Source organism: Medicago sativa, chromosome 3, assembly GCF_051527215.1.
Source record: "Medicago sativa cultivar Bolivia chromosome 3, Bolivia_mono, whole genome shotgun sequence".
In the NCBI taxonomy this organism is placed as follows: Eukaryota; Viridiplantae; Streptophyta; class Magnoliopsida; order Fabales; family Fabaceae; genus Medicago; species Medicago sativa.
The window spans coordinates 90211956-90235072 of NC_140751.1; the positions used below are offsets into that span (position 1 = coordinate 90211956).

The 23117-nt window shown below is 34.9% G+C and overlaps 1 protein-coding gene and 1 pseudogene across 1 annotated transcript; one reads left to right on the plus strand and one right to left on the minus strand.

Moving 5' to 3' along the window:
* Nucleotides 1-1638: 1638 nt before the first annotated feature.
* Nucleotides 1639-3242, minus strand: LOC146941769 (uncharacterized). The gene is made up of 2 exons (XM_085749985.1): nucleotides 3213-3242; nucleotides 1639-2691 (listed from the first exon to the last, which is right to left on the minus strand). Exons 1-2 carry the CDS (start codon nucleotides 3240-3242, stop codon nucleotides 1639-1641), a joined length of 1083 nt encoding a protein of 360 aa, XP_085606111.1.
* A 7049-nt stretch (nucleotides 3243-10291) lies between these two features.
* On the plus strand, nucleotides 10292-15026 carry LOC146941770 (uncharacterized; annotated as a pseudogene).
* The last annotated feature ends 8091 nt before the right edge of the window (nucleotides 15027-23117 follow it).

Consider the following 23117-nt stretch of genomic DNA (forward strand, 5'->3'; position numbering starts at 1 on the left):
TGTATATACACACATGTCATGCGAAAAAAAATTAAAAACTAAAATAAATACACAGTGGTGCGCCACGTCATGCCACGTCAGCACCTGGAGTGTGCAGATGGAATCAGGGGGGTTTTCGAAAGAATCTTCATGTTTCAGGGTTGGAATCGAAAGAATCTTTTTTACAGGGGAAAACCGGAACTCGCCTAAATTACAGGGGGTAAAGACATATTAACCTTTTTTTAATATATAGTCCAATTTTTTTCCGTTATAAAATAATTCTGATTTTATTTAAAAAAGTTTAAAAAAATGTTTATTTTGGAAATTAACCGTTACTACTTTACTAAAAAGGTTGACTCTCTAGAGACACATAAATGTTTTCCTACTTGAAGGGTCAATATTTTTAGGTATCAGTATATACATGTACTACCTTTTTCAGTACCAAAGGAAAAAAATGTACCTTTTGATTACTATAATTTTAAGTGTCATGTTAACTTGTGCCCTTAGGGCACATGTTAAGTAACCCAAAAATGGAAACATTTTCTTAAATTTTGTGCATTTAATTATTGAAAAGTAAAAAAGTTAAAGTCAAATGCATTAATTACAATAGAATATTTCTATTTTGAATCATTAACTTGTGCCTTGAGGGCACAAGTTAACATTTCCCTAATTTTAAACAACATAATAAATACCACAGTTGTATTAAGCTTTAATGCATAATACAGATAAGGTATGAGGTTTGACCCCGGCCACCACACAAAAAAATCTTTTATTATAATATGAGCCCTTAACCATTTGGTTTGGAACCAATTGTTTTGTATTAAAAAAAATATGTTTCGAGCTTTTTTAGGAGATATCTTTAGAGATGTCACGTCTTACATGAACCTCAATTACTTCATGAAATGTGTAAAAGAAATCCCCCATGGATCGAATATATTTTGTTTATCAACAAAAAACAACTTGAACCAAACATTTACACGATCATCTATGATTTATTTAAAAGATGTCATCCTTCTTTAATTTTTAAAGAAAAAAAGGGAGTAAAGGGATTTCCCGCCACAACATCTTGAAATATATGAATAAAAGAAAAGAAAAAAGTACAAAAAGGGGGAGACAAGAACCAAAACCCTCGAGTAAAATAAAAAAACAAAGCAAGACAGATAAAATTGTCTAAAAGTTAGAGGAACAACTTTCTACCAAATTATTAGTGAGACGAGCTATCGGAATAACCTACCTTAAATCATCTTATGCGAGTCACATTCCGCTGTTTTAACTTGCTCCTCTTTTTCTGTGAAACCACCAACTAAAATGGGAGATTTACTTTTCCCACCCTATGTCTTTCCTCGCGCGCCCTATTTTTTTTCAATTTTACCCTCGGGACATTCCGTATTATATATTCCGGAATGCACCAGTGCACAGAACTGAAACAGATTTGCATGTCATTGTGGTTTTTATCATTTTTTTTTCAATAAATCATTATATATGTTTATATAAAAGACAATTAACTTAAATATTATATCAAAAAATGATTATATATATATATATATATATATATATATATATATATATCATTATACCAAAAAAGAGTTGAATTTATATCATTACACATTTCACCTAATGATATACATTTCAACTAAACTAATGATATATATATCTAATCTATGGCGCCAAAAGATCAATGAGACTATCATCCACTTCAACCTTCACACCAGGAGCAGGACCAGCACCAATCCTCTTATCGGGATCAAGATTTTCAACAATGTACAATTCCTCATCATCTTCTATGACCGCTACACCCGCCGCCCGACTTAGCTCATTATAATCTGTCATCCGGCTGACATATCTATCAGACCAGGTGTCTGCATCCTCTCGATGGTATTGTCTCCATAGAGTGGAAGTGGGAGGAATCGGACAACCATCCTTTAATTTCAATGCCATAAAATGGTTGTCATTCACATATGCCAGACACATCAACGGATCGATAGTTGGCGGCGGGGGTGGACCACATAGAGGGAAAAAGGTTTCTGATTTCCCAATGGACAACACAACAACTGTTTGGCTAAATTTCTGTGCGATGAGGAACCCCATATCCGGCATTGTCATCCATTTATCCGGTGGTGCATTGCCAATACCGGAGTAGGATAGAGCGTCTAAGACCTCGTTATACCGCCTATCATCAATAATCATCCTCCGATAGTGGCCATTTTCTACACTGATAAGCTCTTTGTAAAGGTTGTACCGGACTAATACGTGATCATCAACAGTCAAGTTACGTAGGACCGCAACTGCTCGGAACCCACAATGGCCATCACCGGGTACATCCGTAACCTTTTCAATAAAGTCATGCATCCAAATTGGGATTTGGTCTTTGTGTGGTATATGGACTTCAACGGGTGTTGGCTTCAATTGCGGATTTTTTGGAATTGGATTAAGAGGAGTAGGAGACATGTTGCTTTTCCGTGCTCTCTTTCTACTCGTCCCTGTTGACCGTGTTTGTGAACCCTGTGTTTCTTGCTCCTGGGAGTCAACAATCTCCCACAGGGAAGGGGACCGCCTTGTCGATCGAATGCTTTGCTTATCTTTCTTTGGAACTCCTTTGGTGGTGACCTTATTTGGCGGTGGACGCATAGAGGTGGTTTCCGGTAAAACAAATTGTCGGAATTGTTCTTTCAAATGCACCTTCATGTTGTAATCGGCGTCCTTGAACCGGGCCTACAATGTGTAAAAAACTGTCATTATTGTTGTTGATGGAAAACAGTCAGAAACATGCATTCTGTTACCACTACTGATACAGTCCGTATTCTATTTTCCGAAATACATAAGGACATCCGGATTATAAAATCCGAAACTTCCCGATATACCCTATGCATGAGCCTTAAATGCACTTGCATGGGGCGTAAATGCTACCTCTCCGGATTACGTTATCCGGAAAAAAAAAACGACTACTTTTCCCGCCCGGTTTAAATACAAGGCGTGCGGATTTTCTTCTCCGGAATACAACCATTGTGTCCGGATTATGTTTTCCGGATTGTATTTTACCCTGACCAAAGCAAGCCAAGTTTCGCAAGTCCCATGGGGCAGGGTGATTTCCAAATCCTTTCGGATTATATAATCCGAATATTGTCTGGATTATATAGTCCAGATAAAGGGTATTTTGGTCAAAAAAACAGGGCGCGCGAGAAGGCAATAGGGTGAGAAAAGTAAATCTCCTAAAATGGTTGGTTTGTGTTTACCAAATCAACAATATCTTCCTTCTCACCCATGTTAGCCCATTAATCATTTAGAAAATGACTATTACTTTTCCCACCCTTTGGGTTACTCGTGTGCCCTATTTTATTCCGAAAATACCCTTTGGATTTTATAATCCGAATCCAGTTTGGATTATAAAATTTGAACTAACACAATATAGACAGTACTAGACAGAATTGACAGACTTGCATGTCTTTGTGGATTCATACTTTTTTGAAGATAAAAAATCAAGTAAAAGACAATTATGATAAAATTGTACCAAAAAATCATTATATATATACCAAAAAAAGTTGAATTTATATCATTACATATTTTACCTAATGATATATATTTAATCTAAACCGCCCTAAAATCTATATCAATATCATCGTGATTAAAACTATCTTCCTTTTCAATCTTCAACCTTCTTCCCAGCAACAACCTTATCTTTTGGATCAAGATTTTCAATAATGTACAAATCTTGGTCATCACCTATGACTTCAACATCCGTCGCCCGACATAGTTCATTATAGTCAGCCATCTGACTGATATATCTATCAGGCCAACTTTTTGCATCATCACGAGCATGTTGTCTCCATAGTGGGCAAGTGGGAGGAATATGACAACCATCCTTCAAATGTATTATCAAGAAATGATTGTCATTCACATGTGTCATACACAACAATCGCTCAGTATGTGGCGGTTCACCCCACAGAGGAAAAAAGGTTTCAGATCGCCCTTTCTCAATGGATAGTAGAACAACGACGTGGTTGTTTTTATGTGCTATGAGGAAACCCATATCTGGCATGGTCATCCATTTATCCGGTGGTGCAGGACCAATACCGAAAAAGGTTAGAGCGCCCAAGACCACTTTATATCGCCTATGCAATGAATATATTTTGTTCATAAAAAAAAACTTGAACCAAATATTTACACGATCGTTTATGATTTATTTAAAAGATGTCATCCTTCTGTAATTTTTAAAGAAAAGAAACGGAGTAAAGGGATTTTCGGCCACGACGCCTTGAAATTTACGAATAAAAGAAAAAAAGTACAAAGGGAGGGGACAAGAACCAAAACTCTCAAGTAAAATAACAACATATAAAAATACAAAGCAAAATAGATAAAGCTCGTGAAATTATTAGTGAGATGAGCTATTGGAATAACCTACCTTAAATCTTATGCGAGTCATGATCCGCTGCTTTAACTTGTTTTTCTTTTTCATTGAAACCACCAATTAAAATGGTTGATTTGTATTTACCAAATTAAATATCTTCCTTCACACTCATATTAGCCCATGAATCATTTAGAAAATTCATAGTTTGTCGGGTCACAGTGAGAACAAGCTTTAAAATTTGCATGTCATGGATACCGTTTCTATCTAAGTTTGACAAGTTAGAATTTGTCATTATTATAGATCTACCAAAAGCTTCACAAGTATGATCTTTCAAATGAAGTGATTCTATTGCCACTTTCTCGTGAATCTCATCACGAAAGAAGTGTCAACTTAGTTTGTATGCTTCATCACGATTATTATCAATTTTTTTATTAATCTGTAAGTGGATTCTTGTAAAGCTGTGTTGTCACCTATAAGCTCAAAATCTAACATTGCAAAACATAGCAATATACTAAGAAAGTTTTTTGAACAAATATTTACTAAGAAAGTTATCACCAACCATAACACATATTGACAGAATTTTGATGAATCAGTATCATAGTAAATTTGTTTTGTAAAAAATGGATCACAGTAACTTTTGAAAGAGAGAATTGTATTCTAAGCAAGATATCACTAGGCGTGACAAGCTGAAAATTATAAGATCGAGGACTATATGTTAGGACCATGAGCATTACAATCATATCATCGTATACTACCTTTTCATCTTTTGTGCTTTTTAATTATTGAATGTCATATTCTCTCAAAAAAAAAAAAATATTGAATGTCATACAGTATTAATTTTATCACAACCTATGGTGAATTGGTCCTGGTTGTTGATTATGCTCGCATTTATTTATTTTCATCTACTTTTACTCAAACTCGCACTTTCTTTCTTCTTTTTTTTTTTCAAAAGACATTATATCTTTTTTCTTTGATTGGTTTTCACATTCTTGTTGTGGAATTATATGGTACATTCTGACGTGTTTAATGGTAATTAAACAAATGTTCTTAACCTGGACAAAAGGATAATGGTCACCATGCACAATAACAAATCATAGATACTCCTATATATCATTGTCCCCTTACCATCGCTTTTTGAAAATTTTATAGGATTTCTCAATGCAATGCTATCCGCAAGATCAGCACAACACATTCCAAAAGTAGTGTCACTAACTTCTTTTTTCTTCTTCCTTTTTAATTTGAAGACCACTGATTAAAAAACATATAAACCCATGAAAGATAAAATTAAAAAGAAAACAATTGTAGCACTAAGAAGTAAGAAGACAACACTGCACAGTCACGGTTGTAGTCAAATACTGTCGTCTTCTAATCTTCTTGCTCTTAGTCTATGTGCATGTACGGTACGGATGTCCGGCCATTGTAATTTAATAAATAAATTAAGGATTGTTGCTTTTTATTATTTTTTGGTAAAGTTGTTTTTGTCAGAAAACAAACAAACTATATTTGACAAAAAAAACTATATATACTGTTGTTATTTTTATGTCAAAAAATATTATTATCTTTTTGTTTGGTATAGTTGATTTTTTGTATTGTTTATTATTTTAAATTTTGGCATATGTATATATAGTCAGCAGCAATCAAACAAAGTAAAATATTCTCTTTGTAAAAATAACGGTGGAAACTATATATTAAATTTATATCACTAATTTACGTCAGATTTACGTTATGGCATATGATATTTTGTCGTATGTGTCTATAATACTATATAACAATAATCCGGTCTTATTTATAAGAAAAAATTGACTTTTTAGATTTATTGTGTAATTAATGTATTTTGTCTAGAATATAGACTAAACACATCATTTATACAATGAATCAAAAAAGTCAAATGTTTCTTATAAATAAGACCGATGGAAGTAATCATTTTTATGCTAATGTGCACATGTTATTACTATTAATGAATTTGACAAAACACTAGAGACTACTCCCTCCGGTCACATTTATAAGCAAAAAAAACACTTTTTAGGTTCATTGAATACATAATGTATTTGCACTATATTATTGACCAAATACATTATGTATTGAATGAATCTAAAAAGTGTTTTTTTGCTTATAAATGTGACCAGAGGGAGTACTAAACTAGAGTTTGACTTCCAAAAACAAGCATGATATACTAGCGAAAATATGCGCACTTACGTTTTATTGCGCTAACGTATTTATTTTTTCCCTTTTTTATTACCTAGCGTTTTAAAATAATGAACGGCATTTTTTTATGAAATTTCGATTTTGATTAAAAATAAAAAAATAAATGTTTATAATTACAAACCAAACTAATGATTATTTATTTCAATGACAACAACAATATAACAAAAAAAATCTAAATTTTTATTTTTTTTTAATGACACCATCAACGATCTTTATTATAGAAAATTTGTTTAAAGGTAATTGAGATAATGAAAAACTAAGTATAAATATAATGATCTAGTTTGTTACTTTTTTAAAAAAATTGGACACACACACGTATATAGGACATATATTATGAGAATGTCTATTTTATATGAAAATGATGAGAATGATTATTAATCATTAGATTAAAAATAAATGGTTTAGATTAAAAAGTCACATATACGTCTTCCCTTATTCTATCAATTCTCATTGACCCAATTCATCTTCTCCAAGTTAGAGTAAACTATACACTCGGCTTCTTTCTTTGGTTAATTTCTCATAAACTCATCAGCCATCACCTTCACCTTCTTCTTTTTTTGTTTTACCTTATGCTAAGATAACCCCACGTCATTATTTCTCATGTGGTTTACGTATTGGATTGAAATTGATTTCATGTTTTCCATTGTCTACATTTCATTAGGTTAAATCCAATTTCATGAATTGGGGATTCTTAATATTTTACAGATCTTAATTGAATTAGTAATTTAATAAAAAAAATGGAATCTATGTCGTGAACATAAGCTTTTGATGGAAGTAAATTGGGGATTCTCAATTAAATCAATCAACAACCCTTGTTTTTTCATTGTAAGCAAATCTTGATGGATGTAGAAGCTATTTATATTGACAATGGACGATGAAATCTATGTCGTGTTTTTTCTTTAAGAGGAATTGTTCTTTTTAATTGGATGGTATTGCTATGGAATCATGAAGATGAAGAGATGGTGGATCGGAGAAGATAAGGAATCAGTTTATGAAAATTGATAGAATAGGGACATGTACATGTGTTTTAAAATGAGACTTTTTAATCTCAACCATTTATTTTTAATCTAAGGATTAATAATCATTCTCATATAAAATAGGCATTCTCATAGTTTATGTCCTATATATATATATATATATATATATATATATATATATATATATATATCGTGTTTGTTACACTTTTATTTAATATTTGAATTTACGCTTATCTATTTGTTATATGTGATGTTAATATTGAAAGTTGAAGGTATTTTTGAAAAGAGAAAAAGTCAGCCAAAAAAAACTAGAACATGTTATTTTCTTTATATATAGTATAGAAATATAAATATACATATACAAAGAGAGATGGGGTAAAATTCATATATACTATTAAAAAAAATCGTATTATATAGGTAGTTATTTCAACATGCTTTTTCGGTGAATTGTTGCTAGTAATTCCAAAATGTTATCTAAACAATATGATTCTAAAAAAAAATTGGCTTTATTTATTAACATTCGACTTGTAGTTTTTCACTTCATGGCATGATTCATTGACAAAGTCCACACATATGCATTTTAAGGTCATTTCTGAGAATTTGGTGGCCTAGAACAAACCTACAATTCAAATTAAATTTTCAAAGTGATTTTGATGTAAGAATTCGGGATGATGGAAGGTTACAAGTATCAATGATATTAACATTCGACAAATAATCCATAATTATACCCTTTTCTCGATCTCTTTCCTTGACGAGGAGACTAAATGAATTCGCTCACCAATGTGTTTTGGTAAGCTCTAGTTTGTTTCATTCTCACCTCATGTCAGAACTTAAGACCAACATCTTATATATTATATAGACATTGATCTGTTTGTCTTGCACTTGCAGACTAGCTAAGCAAGAAGGTAAATAAGTGAGCTAATTGTCTTACTTGTCTTGCCCTTCAAGAAATAACCTTGTGACCCATATGTCTTGTTGAGCAAGAAAATATTGTATTTCTGCTTTATATAAGAACCAAGTAGCATCAAATTATTATTTTTTAAGTCACATTCAACAATTTTTCACCTTGACTCTCTTAACTCTAAATTAGTGGTGATGTCATATTAAACATGAATTGCCTTGTTTTTCTTTTTGTAGAATCATCAATCGCCTTGTTGATTGTGCTTACATCCAACTACATTTTATAATCCATAATATTTCACCTTTACCTCTTCAAATCTTAATGTGTTCCGCGCGCCTTCTTTAAAAATTGCATCCTAAGTAGTACTACCTTAGGATTTTTAGATTATTTCATAAAACATTCTTATAAAGATATACTCCCTCCGTCCCGGAATAACTGACCCATTTTCTAAAAAAAAGTGTCCCAAAATAACTGATCAATTTCAATTTTCAATACAACTTTCATCATTCCCAATACAATATAACACTAAATAATACTACTTTTATCATTCCCAATACAATATATTCCACTTTCCCTTTTATTTATACATTTTTCTTAATATGTGTGAAAAACAAAATTGTGTCAATTAAATTGGGACGGTAGTAATAGTTATAGATTATATAGACTTTTCTTTTACAAATAGATTATATATACTTTCTTTTTTGGGATAAGATTATATAGAAAAAGCATTACAACAGAATTTTCGTGTCCTTGTCCAGAAAAAAAAATTAGAAGTTTCGAGTATTGCAGTCTTACATGATCTGAACTCCCAGAATATAATATTAGGCAATAAAATAAAGGTATGATGAGTCGTCTTCGAAAGCACTTTGATGATAGGTCATGGGGTCCCTCAAAAAAAAAAATGATAGGTCATGGGGTATGATATATGTGTAGACAGTGGCGGAGTCAGAAAAAAAAGTTGAGGTGGACCACTAAAATTAACCGTTGAATTTTTTTTTAAAGTCTTACAAAATAGACCTATAATTGAATTATTTAAATTTTTTGGGTGGACCACTACACTACTTTGCGGGAATTTGGATCAACTGAAACCTAAAACCGATATAAAATTGTATAAAATCTCACAAAATAGATCTATAATTGAATTATTTAAATTTTTCGGGTGGGCCACTACACCACTTTGCGGGAATTTGGATCAACCGAAACCTAAAACCGACACAAAATTATATAAAATCTCGCAAAATAGACCTATAATCGTTGATTTTTTAATTTTTCCGGGTGGACCCCAGCCCATGAAGGGGTCCGCCACTGTGTGCAGCGTGAAGTGCAGGAGGACGTTGTTATCGGTGGAGTCGGTGGAGTGGAGATATCCTTTGTACCATCTGTTGTACTGCTCGATACTTTGGTCCATTTCATTTTCATGATGCCATAGCCCACAAATATCTTTGAGCACTTTTCATATAAATCATTTGTTTACTTTTTTCTTTCATCGATTCACTTCCGTGGTAATCTAATATATTATCTTTTTTTGAAGTATCTAATATATTATCTATTAGTGTTTACATATGTAAGCAGGTGAGAACGGACGGGAACAAGTAAAACTTTAAAAAATGTAAGTACTATCATAGGCTTATATTCAGAGACAGACCACCTCTTAAAAAGAAGAAGAAGAAAAATCAGAGACAGAGCTTAGTTAAATTTTATGTGATTTAGGGTTCTCATTGGATAAATTAAATGCGATCAAACTCTTCTGAATGGGGAGGGCCTCATAAAAATGATAATAATTTTTAGAGTATTACTTTTCCCACCCTATGGCCTTCTCGCGCGCCCTATTTTTTTTACCAAAATACCCTTTATCCGGAAAATATATTCCGGACAATATTCGGAATGTATAATCCGTACCGTTTGAAAATCACCCTGTCTCGTGAGGACTTGCGAAACTTGGGGTTGGTCAGTTGAAATACAATCCGGATAATATAATCCGGACATAAGAGCTGTATTCCGGAGAAGATATTCCGTACGCCCTGTATTCAAAACGAGCGGGAAAAAGTAGACGTCTTTTTCCGGAATATGTAATCCGGATAGCTAGGTTATATATAGTTCTCCAGAACCTAGCTGAAGCAGACCACCTTTATCAAAAACACTCCCTACACCTCTAAAAAACACTCCATTTGGGCGAAATCTTGGTTTGGAGCAGCAATCTGGCCATCAAAGGGTGTTAACATCATCATTTTCGTCTGAATGCAAAGGTAATGTGTATATAAACCTTTCCCTAGTCGATTTTTAGGCGATTAAGATTTGATCACGTTGTATGATCTTCAATGTACTTATCCGAATACGTAATCCGGACTGTGTTCATGCATTCCGGATAACATTTTCCGAACACCAGCAGTAGAGAAGCTGTGTTCATTTTCTGACTCTGTTTTGCACTGTTTTCAGTTATGGTTGTTCCTGTTGATCCCCCGAATGATGATGGACCTGAATGATGATGGACCTCATAATGAACCTCCTGTTGTGGAAGAGCTTCTTTTACTTGAATATGCGCATGATTCCAGAGATGCCAAATCCGAGAATCCCCCACCACCACCCCCGAAAGTAGTGGATGCTCCTCCTCATATTCCTCATGTTGTACCACCTCCAGTTGTTGCTGTTTGTATTGACCAGCGCGAACATTTTACCACCAAACACAAGTTTGCAACACGGAATGATTTGTTGGAGTGGGTTCGGGAGAAAGCTAGGAAGCTTGGGTTTTCCACTGTTATTGGTAAATTCGATAACGGTGGCAACGGAAGAAATGCATTTGTTACTTTGATATGTGAAAGGGGAGGTTCATACACTGAGTAAAAGAGAAAGAGTCGGCGTGAGATAGCTGGTTCGGTTAAATGTGAATGTCCATTTAGGCTGAGAGGTTACTTGTTGACTGGTGGTGAGTGGAGCCTCAAAGTTGGTGATGGTAAACACAACTATGGCATGACAGATGTGTTGAAAGGTCATAAAACCGTCGGTCGTCTAAACCCAAATGAACGTGTTCACCTTGAAGAGATGGTGGAATCTAATGTTCCTCCGAGGCAAATGCTTACCAACTTAAAGAAGAGGAACCGTACCACTTCAACTACCATCAAACACGTTTATAATGTTACTTACAGATATAGGCGGTCCAATAGGGGTACGAGGTAGAGCTGTCAAAACGGGCCGGGCCTGCCGGGCCGGGCCGTAAAAGCCTGAAAAATGCCGGGTTTGAACATAAAAAATTAGGCCCGTTTAAAACCGGGCCTTTTTAGCCCAAGCCCGTAGAGGCCCGAGCCCGACGCGGGCTAGCCCGACCGGGCCGCGGGTGGCCCGTTTATTTTATAATTATTTTTTATTATTATAATTTATAATTTCCTACAGCCCAGCCCAAGAAAAAAAAAATGGTGAAGGATAATTTGACTAGGTTGTATGGTGAGTATCTTAAAAATGGTAATCATTCCGATTCTGATGCAAGACATTCAAACCAAGCACAATCTTCATTTAGAGGAGGCAAGACAAAGATGCCAAAGTCATTGTATGTATGCGATGTAAGTTGAGTTTAGTTTCATTTTTTCAATTTACAAAATTCTTAATTCGTTTGCATTTTTATTTGTCAATTTTCACATATTGTGAATTCCTTTAACAGTAGTTATACTGCTAGACTGAGAGCTTGGACATTGTTTCCTAGTTTCCACAATGGTTCAGTAATGCATTTTTATATGGTTAGACTAAGAACTGGAAAGTATGGTTAGACTTCTATGTTATGTGTTATTAGAAATTTGTTTTAAAATGTAATATTTGGCACATAACAAATTAACATTGGTAATTTGTGAAGTTTAGCATTGATTTGTATTTTTTAGTGTAATTTTTTAATTAAAAACTTTAAATAACCGGGCTAGCCCGAAAGCCCGTAGCCCGCAAAGGGCCGGGCTTGGACAAATTTTTTTGAGCCCGTTTATCTTCCGGGCCTTTTTGGCCCGGCCCGCAAAAGCGCGAGCCCATCATGGGCTGGCCCGACGCGGGCCGGGTAGCCCGTTTTGACAGCTCTAGTACGAGGAATGACATGCAACATCTCTTGAAGTCTTTGGTTGATAATGGTTACGTTTTTCATTGTAGGAAGTATCATGATTCTGATGAAGTCAGTGATGTTTTTTGGGCACATCCAGAGTCTATCAAGTTGTTTAACACTTTCTCCACGGTGCTTGTGTTGGATTCAACATACAAGACAAACAAGTATCGTCTTCCATTGCTTGAGTTTGTCGGTAATACTTCTACCATGAAAACATACTCTATTGCTTTTGCCTATATGCTGTCTGAGAGGCAAGACAATGTTTATTGGGCTCTTGAAAGGTGTCGTGAGATGTTGCACTCCAAAGATCTCTATCCCAAAGTAGTTGTCACTGATCGGGACAATGCTTTGATCAATGTCGTGGAAAAGGTTTTCCCTAAAGCTACTACTCTGTTGTGCTCATATCACATTGGACAAAATGTGAGAGCAAAGGCAAGAATGGGCAACCGATTAAGCCTGGTTCGGTTGTGAAGACTGTGATGGCTGCATGGATGGTTATTGTGGACTCCGACACGGAGGAAACATATATTGATAATTGGACCCGGTTCAAAGTTGTATGCGCAAAATTTCCCAAGTTTTTGGATTATGTTGAAAAGACAATTTTGGATCCGGTTAAGGATAAGTTTGTGAGGTTTTGGGTTGACAAACACCTTCATATGGGGAATACTACAACAAACAGAGCTGAATCTGCACACGCTCGGTTGAAAAAGTATCTGAGTAGTAGTATGGGTGATTTGAGCACAAACTGGAAATCCGTTCATGCCATGCTAGAGCTGCAACATACCGCAATACATGCTTCGTTTCAGACGAGCATTATCATGCTTGAACATCGGTTCAAAGACAAGGTGTTGTGGTCTAGGTTGATCTGGAACATTTCAAGGGAAGCTTTGCATCATCTCGTAGTGGAGTACAATAAAGCACTTGAAATTGGTACGGATAAATCAAGATGTGGTTGTTTGAGTTTGATCACATACGGGTTACCGTGTGCATGTATGCTAGCTTTGAAGATCAAGAACGGCACCGCCATTCGTTTGGAAGAAATTCACACCCACTGGAAGAGGTTGGGTTCGAGTACGAGGTTGACCCGAAGCTTAAAAAAGAAGACATCTCTCTATTGCCAGAATGGGATATTCTCCAGGTATTTTTTTCAAAACTGTCTCTGTTTATGTTCTGCCCAGGATTTCTGTTTCTGTATTATGTACTGGTGCAATCCGGATTATATAATCCGGACATAACAGTTGTATTCCGGAATATGTAATCCGGATAAGTAGCATTTACGCCCCATGCAAGTGCATTTAAGGCTCATGCAAAGGGTGTATCGGGAAGTTCCGGATTATACAATCCGAATTAGCTTGTCTATTTCAGATTGTATAATCCGGAAGTCACCAGTAGTAACAGAATGGCATGTTTCTGACTGGTTTTCCTCTGACTGTTTTGTTACACATTGTAGGCGCGGTTCAAGGACGCCGATTACAACATGAAAGTGCATTTGAAAGAACAATTCCGACAATTTGTTTTACCGGAAACCACCTCTATGCGTCCACCGCCAAATAAGGTCACCACCAAAGGAGCTCCAAAGAAAGATAAGCAAAGCATTCGATCGATAAGGCGGTCCCCTTCCCTATGGGAGATTGTTGACTCCCAAGAGCAAGAAACACAGGGTTCACAGACACGGTCAACAGGGACAAGTAGAAAGAGAGCACAGAAAAGCAACATGTCTCCTACTCCTCCTAAGCCAATTCCAAAAAATCCCAAGAAGCCAACACCCGTTGAGGTCCACATACCAAACAAAGACCAAATCCCAATTTGGATGCATGGCTTTATTGAAAAGGTTACGGATGTACCCGATGATGGCCATTGTGGGTTCCGAGCAGTTGCGGTCCTACGTAACTTGACTGTTGATGATCACGTATTAGTCCGGTACAACCTTTACAAAGAGCTTATCGGTGTAGAAAATGACCGCTATCGGAGAATGATTAATGATGATAGGCGGTATAACGAGGTCTTGGACGCTCTATCCTACTCCGGTATTGGCATTGCACCACCGGATAAATGGATGACAATGCCGGATATGGGGTTCCTCATCGCACATAAATTCAACCAAACGGTTGTTGTGTTGTCCATTGGGAAATCAGAAACCTTATTCCCTCTATGTGGTCCACCGCCGCCTCCAACTATCGATCCGTTGATATGTCTGACATATGTGAATGACAGCCATTTTATGGCCTTGAAATTGAAGGATGGTTGTCCGATGCCTCCCACTTCCGCTCTATGGAGACAATACCATCGAGAGGATGCAGACACATGGCCTGATAGATATGTCAGCCGGATGGCAGATTATAATGAGCTAAGTCGGGCGGCGGGTGTTGAGGTCCTAGAAGATGATGAAGAGTTGTACGTTGTTGAAAATCTTGATCCCGATGAAAGGGTTGGTGCTGGTCCTGCTCCTGGTGTGAAGGTTGAAGTGGATGATAGTCCCATTGATCTTTCGGCGCCATAGATTAGATATATATCATTAGTTTAGTTGAAATGTATATCATTAGGTGAAATGTGTAATGATATAAATTCAACTTTTTTTTGGTATAATGATATATATATAATCATTTTTTGATATAATATTTAAGTTAATTGTCTTTTATACAAACATATATAATGATTTATTGAAAAAAAATGATAAAAACCACGATGACATGAAAATCTGTTTCAGTTCTGTTTCAGTTCTGTGCATTGCTTCATTCCGGATTATATAATCCGGAAATCCCCGAGGGTAATTTTGGAAAAAAATAGGGCGCGCTAGGAAAGGCATAGGGTGGGAAAAGTAATACTCTAATTTTTCTTGGATTAGCCTCGAGAAGGATAGATCAAACTCAAATGTGATGGTGCTCATAAAAATTTAATTGATCTTTTAAGGTGCGGCAGTCGGCAGTCTCTTCCGAGACTCGAGAAGGATAGATCAAACTCAAATGTGATAGTGCTCATAAAAATTTAATTGATCTTTTAAGGTGCGGCAGTTTCTTCCTAGACAAGAACAATAGTATTTGTTTGAGCCATTCTACCCATAAAATTGGCTCGTGTAATGTGCTCTATGATGAGATGTGGGGCATGCATATCATAACGGATTTAGCTCGAAGATAAAGAATTAGTCATCTTCAAGTAGAAATTGATTTGAAGGTGTAGTCGACGTGATAACAAGAAGTTACAATTTTAATGGAAATATCCCTACGCTGATAAAGCACATTCGTGATCTCAAGAACATGAATTGGCATGTCCAGATTAATCACACCTGCTGTGAAGAAAATAAATCAACCGATTGGTTAGCTTATTTCAGTCTCACTTAATTGAACTCTTTTGATTTGCATTTTCTAGGGACTTCTCCTAAAGAACTTAAAAGTACATTTTTTATGATTTTTGGCGTTTGCATGTTTCATAATGTTTGTGTAATTTTTAATTTCTTTTTTCTCGGGGCTTTGCCCTCTTTTTGTAACAAAAATAAAAAGTAACTTTGCATATAGAGAAGTAAGGGTTTATTCATATTTTGTAGTTTTTGGTAAAAATTTAAAGGAAAATGTTAACCGGTGCTCCCGGGACACCGGTTAAGGAAGCCAAATGTAGTAATGTTACATTGAAACTTGTGCATTCAAGGTCATAAAAGTATAAAAAGTGACATTTTTAATTTAAAACTTCCCCTTTTAACTTCCTTAACCAGTGCCCCGGGGACACTGGTTAACATGACCCAAATTTTAAAAAGTCTTGCTAACAAGTGCTATTAGCTAGGGCACATGTTAAGGGACTAAAAATAAAAGCTTTATCTTAATGATTGTGTATTTAATTCTTTGCTTTCTCAAAATTAATCATTTAAAAACATATTTTAAGACAATATTTTTATCTTGAATTTGTTAACATGTACTCTTAAAACATTTCTTAACCTTTTCCAACTAATTGAACTCTCTATTTGTTTTGAGAAGAAAAAAAAACCTGGTTCCCGTTCCATAGATGCAACAACCTTCTCAAATCGAAGCATGCACGAGTGGAATTGTCTCTATCAACAATTCAAGATAAAATTTGATATGACAAGATTTTAGAGCATATACAAAGGTAGTACAAGGCACGAGCTACGGGACCATATATATCATACCCGATTGCTTTCACAATTGATCTCTTTGTAATGATTTTCATATTGTTTGCGATAAACACGAATGACTAAATTAAAGAAGAATGTCATTGGCCGGCGGTAGGTGTTGGAGCACTCATGCCAACATTCTTTGTATTCTTTAAATAGAACTTCGAAATACTAATAACACTCACCGTTTTATTTGACAATATTCATATAAATCTCACCACTTTATGCATAATATATTGGTAAAGTATGAACCCATAATAATTTTGTTCAATAAAAATATAAATGTCAAAAAAAAATGTTAAAAATGAAGTGTCTCCAACACTTCATCTTAACTATTTATTAGGTGCATGTTTGGCTCTATATAGTAGTATCTCTTTTAAATTGCTCCTAGCTGACCCATTCATGTCTACTACACCCTCCGGTCATTATTATAAGCAAAAAACTACATTTTAGATTCATTTATTAAATGATGTATGTGGTCTTTATTATGAACCACATATATCATTTAAAGAATGAATCTAAAATGTAGTTTTTTACTTATAATAGTGATCGGAAGGTGTATCTTATAGAAATGATTCATGCAAGTCAACCTTCTTAAGAAAACCGTTTCTATGAAGACTTTTTTCTTTAACATTGAACACGTGTTACTATATTTTTGAAAAAAATATATTTTTAAATTGGTGATTTGGATCTAAAATCATCTAATGCATTGCACAATAACACATGGCCTCACTTAAGTTAAATGATGATGTGATGTATATTGGTGACTTGGATCTCTCCGTCTTAATCATGGAATCGGGACCAAGAATTAATAATTACAAATTAATCCTAAGATCCTGCACAATTTTTTATAATCAATCACCATGTTTCTCAAATTACTTTCTTATTCACAATACTTTTTAAGAAATCAAATCAATTTTATTATTTTTGATGAAATTCTTTATGTTTTTTATATAATACTTTTAATTATTTATTATTTAATTTTATTATATCTCGCTACAATAAATATGTAAGAATCTTATTGACAAACCAATATTTAATGTTACATTGAAACTTGAAAGTGATAAGTAAAATGAAATAAAATTATTCTTAAAAAAACGACAAGTATTTTAAAACGGATAGAGTAAATTAAATTGCCAAGTTGCCAATGTCCCCTTTGTGAGATAAATCAATTGCAAAAGTAAAGTATTACTCCCTCGATCCTATTTTTAAAAGATATTCTGATCACAAAATAGTCCAGAGAAAATATAATTTTACAAAATAGTGAAATGTGAATAAATAAACTTATACAACTTATTTATACCATATCATATAATTATTAAACTATTTAATGAAATCAAGTGTCCCACGAGCATTTTCTAAAATGAAAATATAATTATAGTAAAAATTCTAAAATTTTCTTCTAGAACTTTTACTAATTTCAACTTTTTCAAGTAAATAAGCTTTCTAATTCTAGCTGTCACACTTGACGCAAATATGAATTGAACCAAAAGATCGAAAATGCTAAAACCAAATTGCATTTTTGGTCCCTTAACTATTTAGTTAGTATCGCTTTGGTCCTTTAATTAAAATTCGATTTATTTTGGTCCCTTAACTTCTCTCTGTTATACATTTTGGTCCTTTCCATTAGTTTTAATTCAAAAACGTTAGATTTTCTTCATTTTCTTCAGAAATTTTTCTCAGATTCTTGTTGTTGAAGGCTGATGGAAATGCTATGAAGATGAAAAAGATGATAAGATGATGAAGAAAACCTATTGTTTTTGAATTAAAACTAACGGAAAGGACCAAAATGTGTAACGGAGAGAAGTTAAAGGACCAAAATAAAACGGAATTTAATTAAGGGACCAAAGTGATACTACCTAAATATTTAAGGGACCAAAAATGCAATTTAGCCAAAAAAAAAAAAAAGATGGGAATGTTGTGTGGTGTGATTTGGAAAGCAGCATGGCATCCAATGATGGTGATCACTCCCTACGCTCTAGGCTGGGGTACGTACGGATGGGTCGATGCCAGAGCAATAGAAGATACGTAGAGGATATAATAATTGGACAAATTATTCTCTACCTTTTGGGAGGGAAATATTTGGTGGTTTTAAGTAAAAATTGGAGAAAATAAGAGCAACAATGATGTTTAAAATGGAGAAAAAAAGAAGTACTCCCTCCGTCCCAATTTATCTGAGCCCTTGACTCATTTCACACAGATTAAGAAAAATGTATAAATAAAGGAGAAAGTAGAATATATTGTATTGGGAATGATAAAAGTAGTACTAACTCCGTTCCTTTTTAAGTGTCACTTTTTAACATTTTACACAAACCAAGACACTCAATAAATGTTACTTTTTCTTATACAATAATCTATATTTTTACTATAATAGCCTTAGTCATTTAATATCTTATTTCATATATTTCTCTCTCCACAATAAATAACTAAGGGTAAAGTTGGTAAAACAACATTTATTGTTGCATTGAACTTTGAAGATGACAGTTAAATAGGAACAAAAAATTTCTCCAAAAGTGACACTTAAAAAGGAACGGAGGGAGTATTATTTAGTGTTATATTGTATTGGGAATGATGAAAGTTGTATTGAAAATTGAAATGATTCAATTATTTTGGGACACTTTTTTTTAGAAAATGGGTCAGATATTCCGGGACGGATGGAGTAAGACAAAACAAATCAAAAGAGAGTTTAAATTGGAGTGTGAAAGTTAGAGGAGTAAAATCTGATATATTCCCTCACTTTGTTAGGGTGATTTGCGAATGATTACACACAAGTGTTAGAGAATGATAAGTGTATTCAATGAGTACTTTATTAAATTATGAAATTTAATTGAATTTTACAATAGAGAGTTGCACTTTTATATTGTCATATGCTTTAACTGGTGGCGTTTAATTTGGGAAAGGACAATTTTTTCCCACCATGGGAAAGTGTCCTTTTCCAGGACAGGTGGCGGTGGGTAAACTGGCTAAGAAAAAACAAATAAAAATGAAATTGGTTTTTTAATGTTTGTATATTCTAGTGTACCTCCTCTGCACCAGTTCAATTCTTTTTAGATTCACAGAACACAGATTACCTCAGCCATTTGTTAATGTTTAAACTAATTTCTTTCCACCCTTCATTTCAACAGCTGAAATCTGGACGAATCATAACAAATTTAATCTGAAGTATATCATTATCTTCTTCTTCTTCTTCTTTCATTTTATATTGATCTGTTATATAACAACATATTTTGTTACCAATAACACCAACACCATAAATTCAGATCATAATCTGAGATTGGAATAGAAAAGGTGAAAGCTTTGGAATTGAAAATTGAAAAGTGAAGTTGTTGTTCTGGAAAGTGAAGTTGTTGTTATGAAATTGAAATTGTTTTGGAATTAGAAATTGGCATTGGAAAGTGAAGTTGAAACTCATGAAATTCTGACAATGTTATATCACCATTGTAAAGTAAATCAACTGATTGTATTAATTTGAATATGTGATACAAGGTACATTATATAGATACAAACAGACAATCACCATTTAGTGTGATTGAAAGGAAATTAATAATACTTCCTAATATGATACAATTGTGGTCAATGAATGAATGCCAAATATTCTGATATGAATATTGAGGTCAATGCAATGAATAGAAAATATTCTGATATGAGTGGACAGCTGTAGCATATTGATGCTTATGTGCTATTACGCCCCCTCAAGATGGAGTCACAGTTGGTGAGGCCAATCTTGTCTCTCAAGTAAGTGAACCTGGGTCTGGACAAAGGCTTTGTGAGAATGTCTGCAAGTTGATCTTTGGTGGAAATGTGAGACACACGGAGTTGACCCAATTGAACAAGTTGACGTACATAATGGTAGTCAAGTGCGATGTGCTTCATTCGAGAGTGAAAAACTGGATTAGAGCATAAGTAGGTGGCTCCGATGTTGTCACAAAACAGATGAGGAGCTGGTGTTTTGACATGTAATTCACTAAGAAGGTTTGTTAACCACATGACCTCTGCTGCAGCGTTTGCTACAGAATGATATTCAGCTTCCGTTGATGATCGTGCCACAGTTCTTTGTCTCTTGGATAGCCACGACACTGGATTACCTCCAAAATAAATTATGAACGCTGATGTAGAAGTGCGATCATCCAAGTTGCCTCCCCAATCTGCATCACTAAAGGCCTGTAATTTCATATGAGCCGGTTTCTTAAGTTTCAAGCCATAGTTGATGGTAAGTTTGAGATATCGCATGACTCGTTTAAGTTGTTGAAAATGGATCTGTGTGGGCTGGTGCATGAATTGTGACAGTTTATTGATGGAAAATGAGAGGTCTGGCCGAGTCAAGGTGATGTATTGCAAAGTTCCAATAATGCTGCGAAACATTTTGGAATCAGCTTGTGCAGATCCGTCAACTAGTTGAAGGGGGTGGAAGTGCAAAGAGGAGTATGAGTGGGTTTTGCTCCTGCCATGTCAAATGTTTGTAACAAGTTTCTGATATGTCCATGTTGAGAGAGAATCAAACCATCAGAGGTAGGGATAAGTTCAACACCAAGGAAGTAATGTGGATAACCAAGATACTTGATTGAAAATCGATTTGACAGTTCTTTCATAAATGATTTGAGAAATATTGGAACACTTCCTGTGAGAATCAAGTCATCAACATAGACTAGCAAGAAGGCTTGTATTCCTTCTTTGTTGTATATGAACAAGGAAGAATCACTCAAACTCATTGTAAAGCCATATGATAGTACAAATTCTTTGAGTGCATCATGCCATGCACGAGGTGCTTGTTTGAGACCATAAATTGCTTTCTTTAATTTGCAAATATGACTAGGAAAATCAGCATGGATAAAACCAGGTGGTTGTTGCATGTAAACCTCTTCAGTTAGTTGACCTTGCAAGAAGGCATTATTGACATCTAGTTGATGCAAAGACCATCCAGAGGCAAGGGCAATGGTAAGGACAACTTTTATGGTTTGAGGTTTAACGACAGGAGCAAATGTTTCTTTGAAATCTAACCCAGGTGTTTGAGTATAGCCTTTTGCTACCAATCTGGCTTTGTACCTAGATATGCTACCATCTGGGTTCCTTTTGATTCGAAAGAGCCACTTGCAGCCTACCAAATTTTTGCTAGTATCATTCGGTACCAATGTCCATGTGCCATTGTTCATGAGTGCATTGAACTCTTCTGAACAAGCCTGTCTCCAATGGGGGATTTTTAAGGCTTGATTGATGGTTGAAGGCTCCAAGTTTTCAAGTAAGGTATGTTTTGTGGCAGCATAAATTTGCTTTGGTTTAAAAATATTATTTTTGGAGCGTGTAATGATAGTATTTCCACTGGATGAGGGGACAGTAGATGGTAAAGACATAGATGAAGAGGGAATAGTGTGAGTACCTTGTATTGTTGCGTCAGCTTGAGCAAGTGGAAGCTCTGGTGCAGGGACCACTATGGAAGCAAGATCATTATGTGTGGAGTTTGTTGTAGGATGAGACACTTGTTGGACAGGTTGGGTCTGAATATAGGAAGGAATAATTGTATGGAGTGTGGGATCAATGGGAGGTATTGATGTTGATGGGGTGGTTGAACTAGCTAAGTTGGAGTAAGGGAATTGATTTTCAATGAACTTGACATGTCTAGAAGTGTATATACGACCAGAAATAGGTTCAAGGCAGTAAAAGGCATATTGGGATAAGGAGTAGCCAAGGAAAATGCAAGGAGAGGATCTGTTTTGTAGTTTATGTTTGGTATAAGGTCTTAACCAAGGAAAACATAGACAACCAAAAGCATGTAGCCTATTATAATCAGGTGGTTTTTCAAAGAGGACTTCGTAAGGTGACTTCATATGAAGAATGGGGGTAGGCATTCGGTTTATGAGATATGTGGCTGTGCTGAAAGCAAAACTCCAAAATTGGCCAGGCAGCTTAGCATGATGAAGTAGTGCTCGGCCGGTTTCAACAATGTGTCGGTGTCTTCTTTCAGCAGTACCATTGATTTCAGGTGTGTGAGGAGGTGTGGTTAAGTGAGAGATGCCATGTGTTGCCAAAAAATGTTTTAATTTTACAAACTCTCCACCATTATCAGAAAAGAATGTAAGTATAGGCAAATTAAAATGTTTTTCCACAATGGTTTTGAATTGGGCGAAAATATTGAAAACATCTGATTTATTTTTCATAGGGTACAGCCAAACATACTTAGAGAAATGATCAATAAAAATGACATAATAGAGATAGCCATCTAATGATCTAATAGGAGCTGGGCCCCATACATCTGAATAAATGAGTTCTAAAGGTCTAGTACTTCTAATATGATGATTTGAGAAAGGTAATTTGTGACTCTTAGCACAATAGCAGGAACTACATTCATGAGATGATGGGAGTTTTATTGGTAATTGATGATTAGCTGTCAGATGCTTCATAATAACTGGAGAGGGATGTCCTAGTTTATGATGCCATGTTGAGGTGGAGTGGAGACTGGTATTGAGTGCTGTAGGGTTGGTATGTGGAGTGATTTGACATGGCAGCTGATATAGATCTTG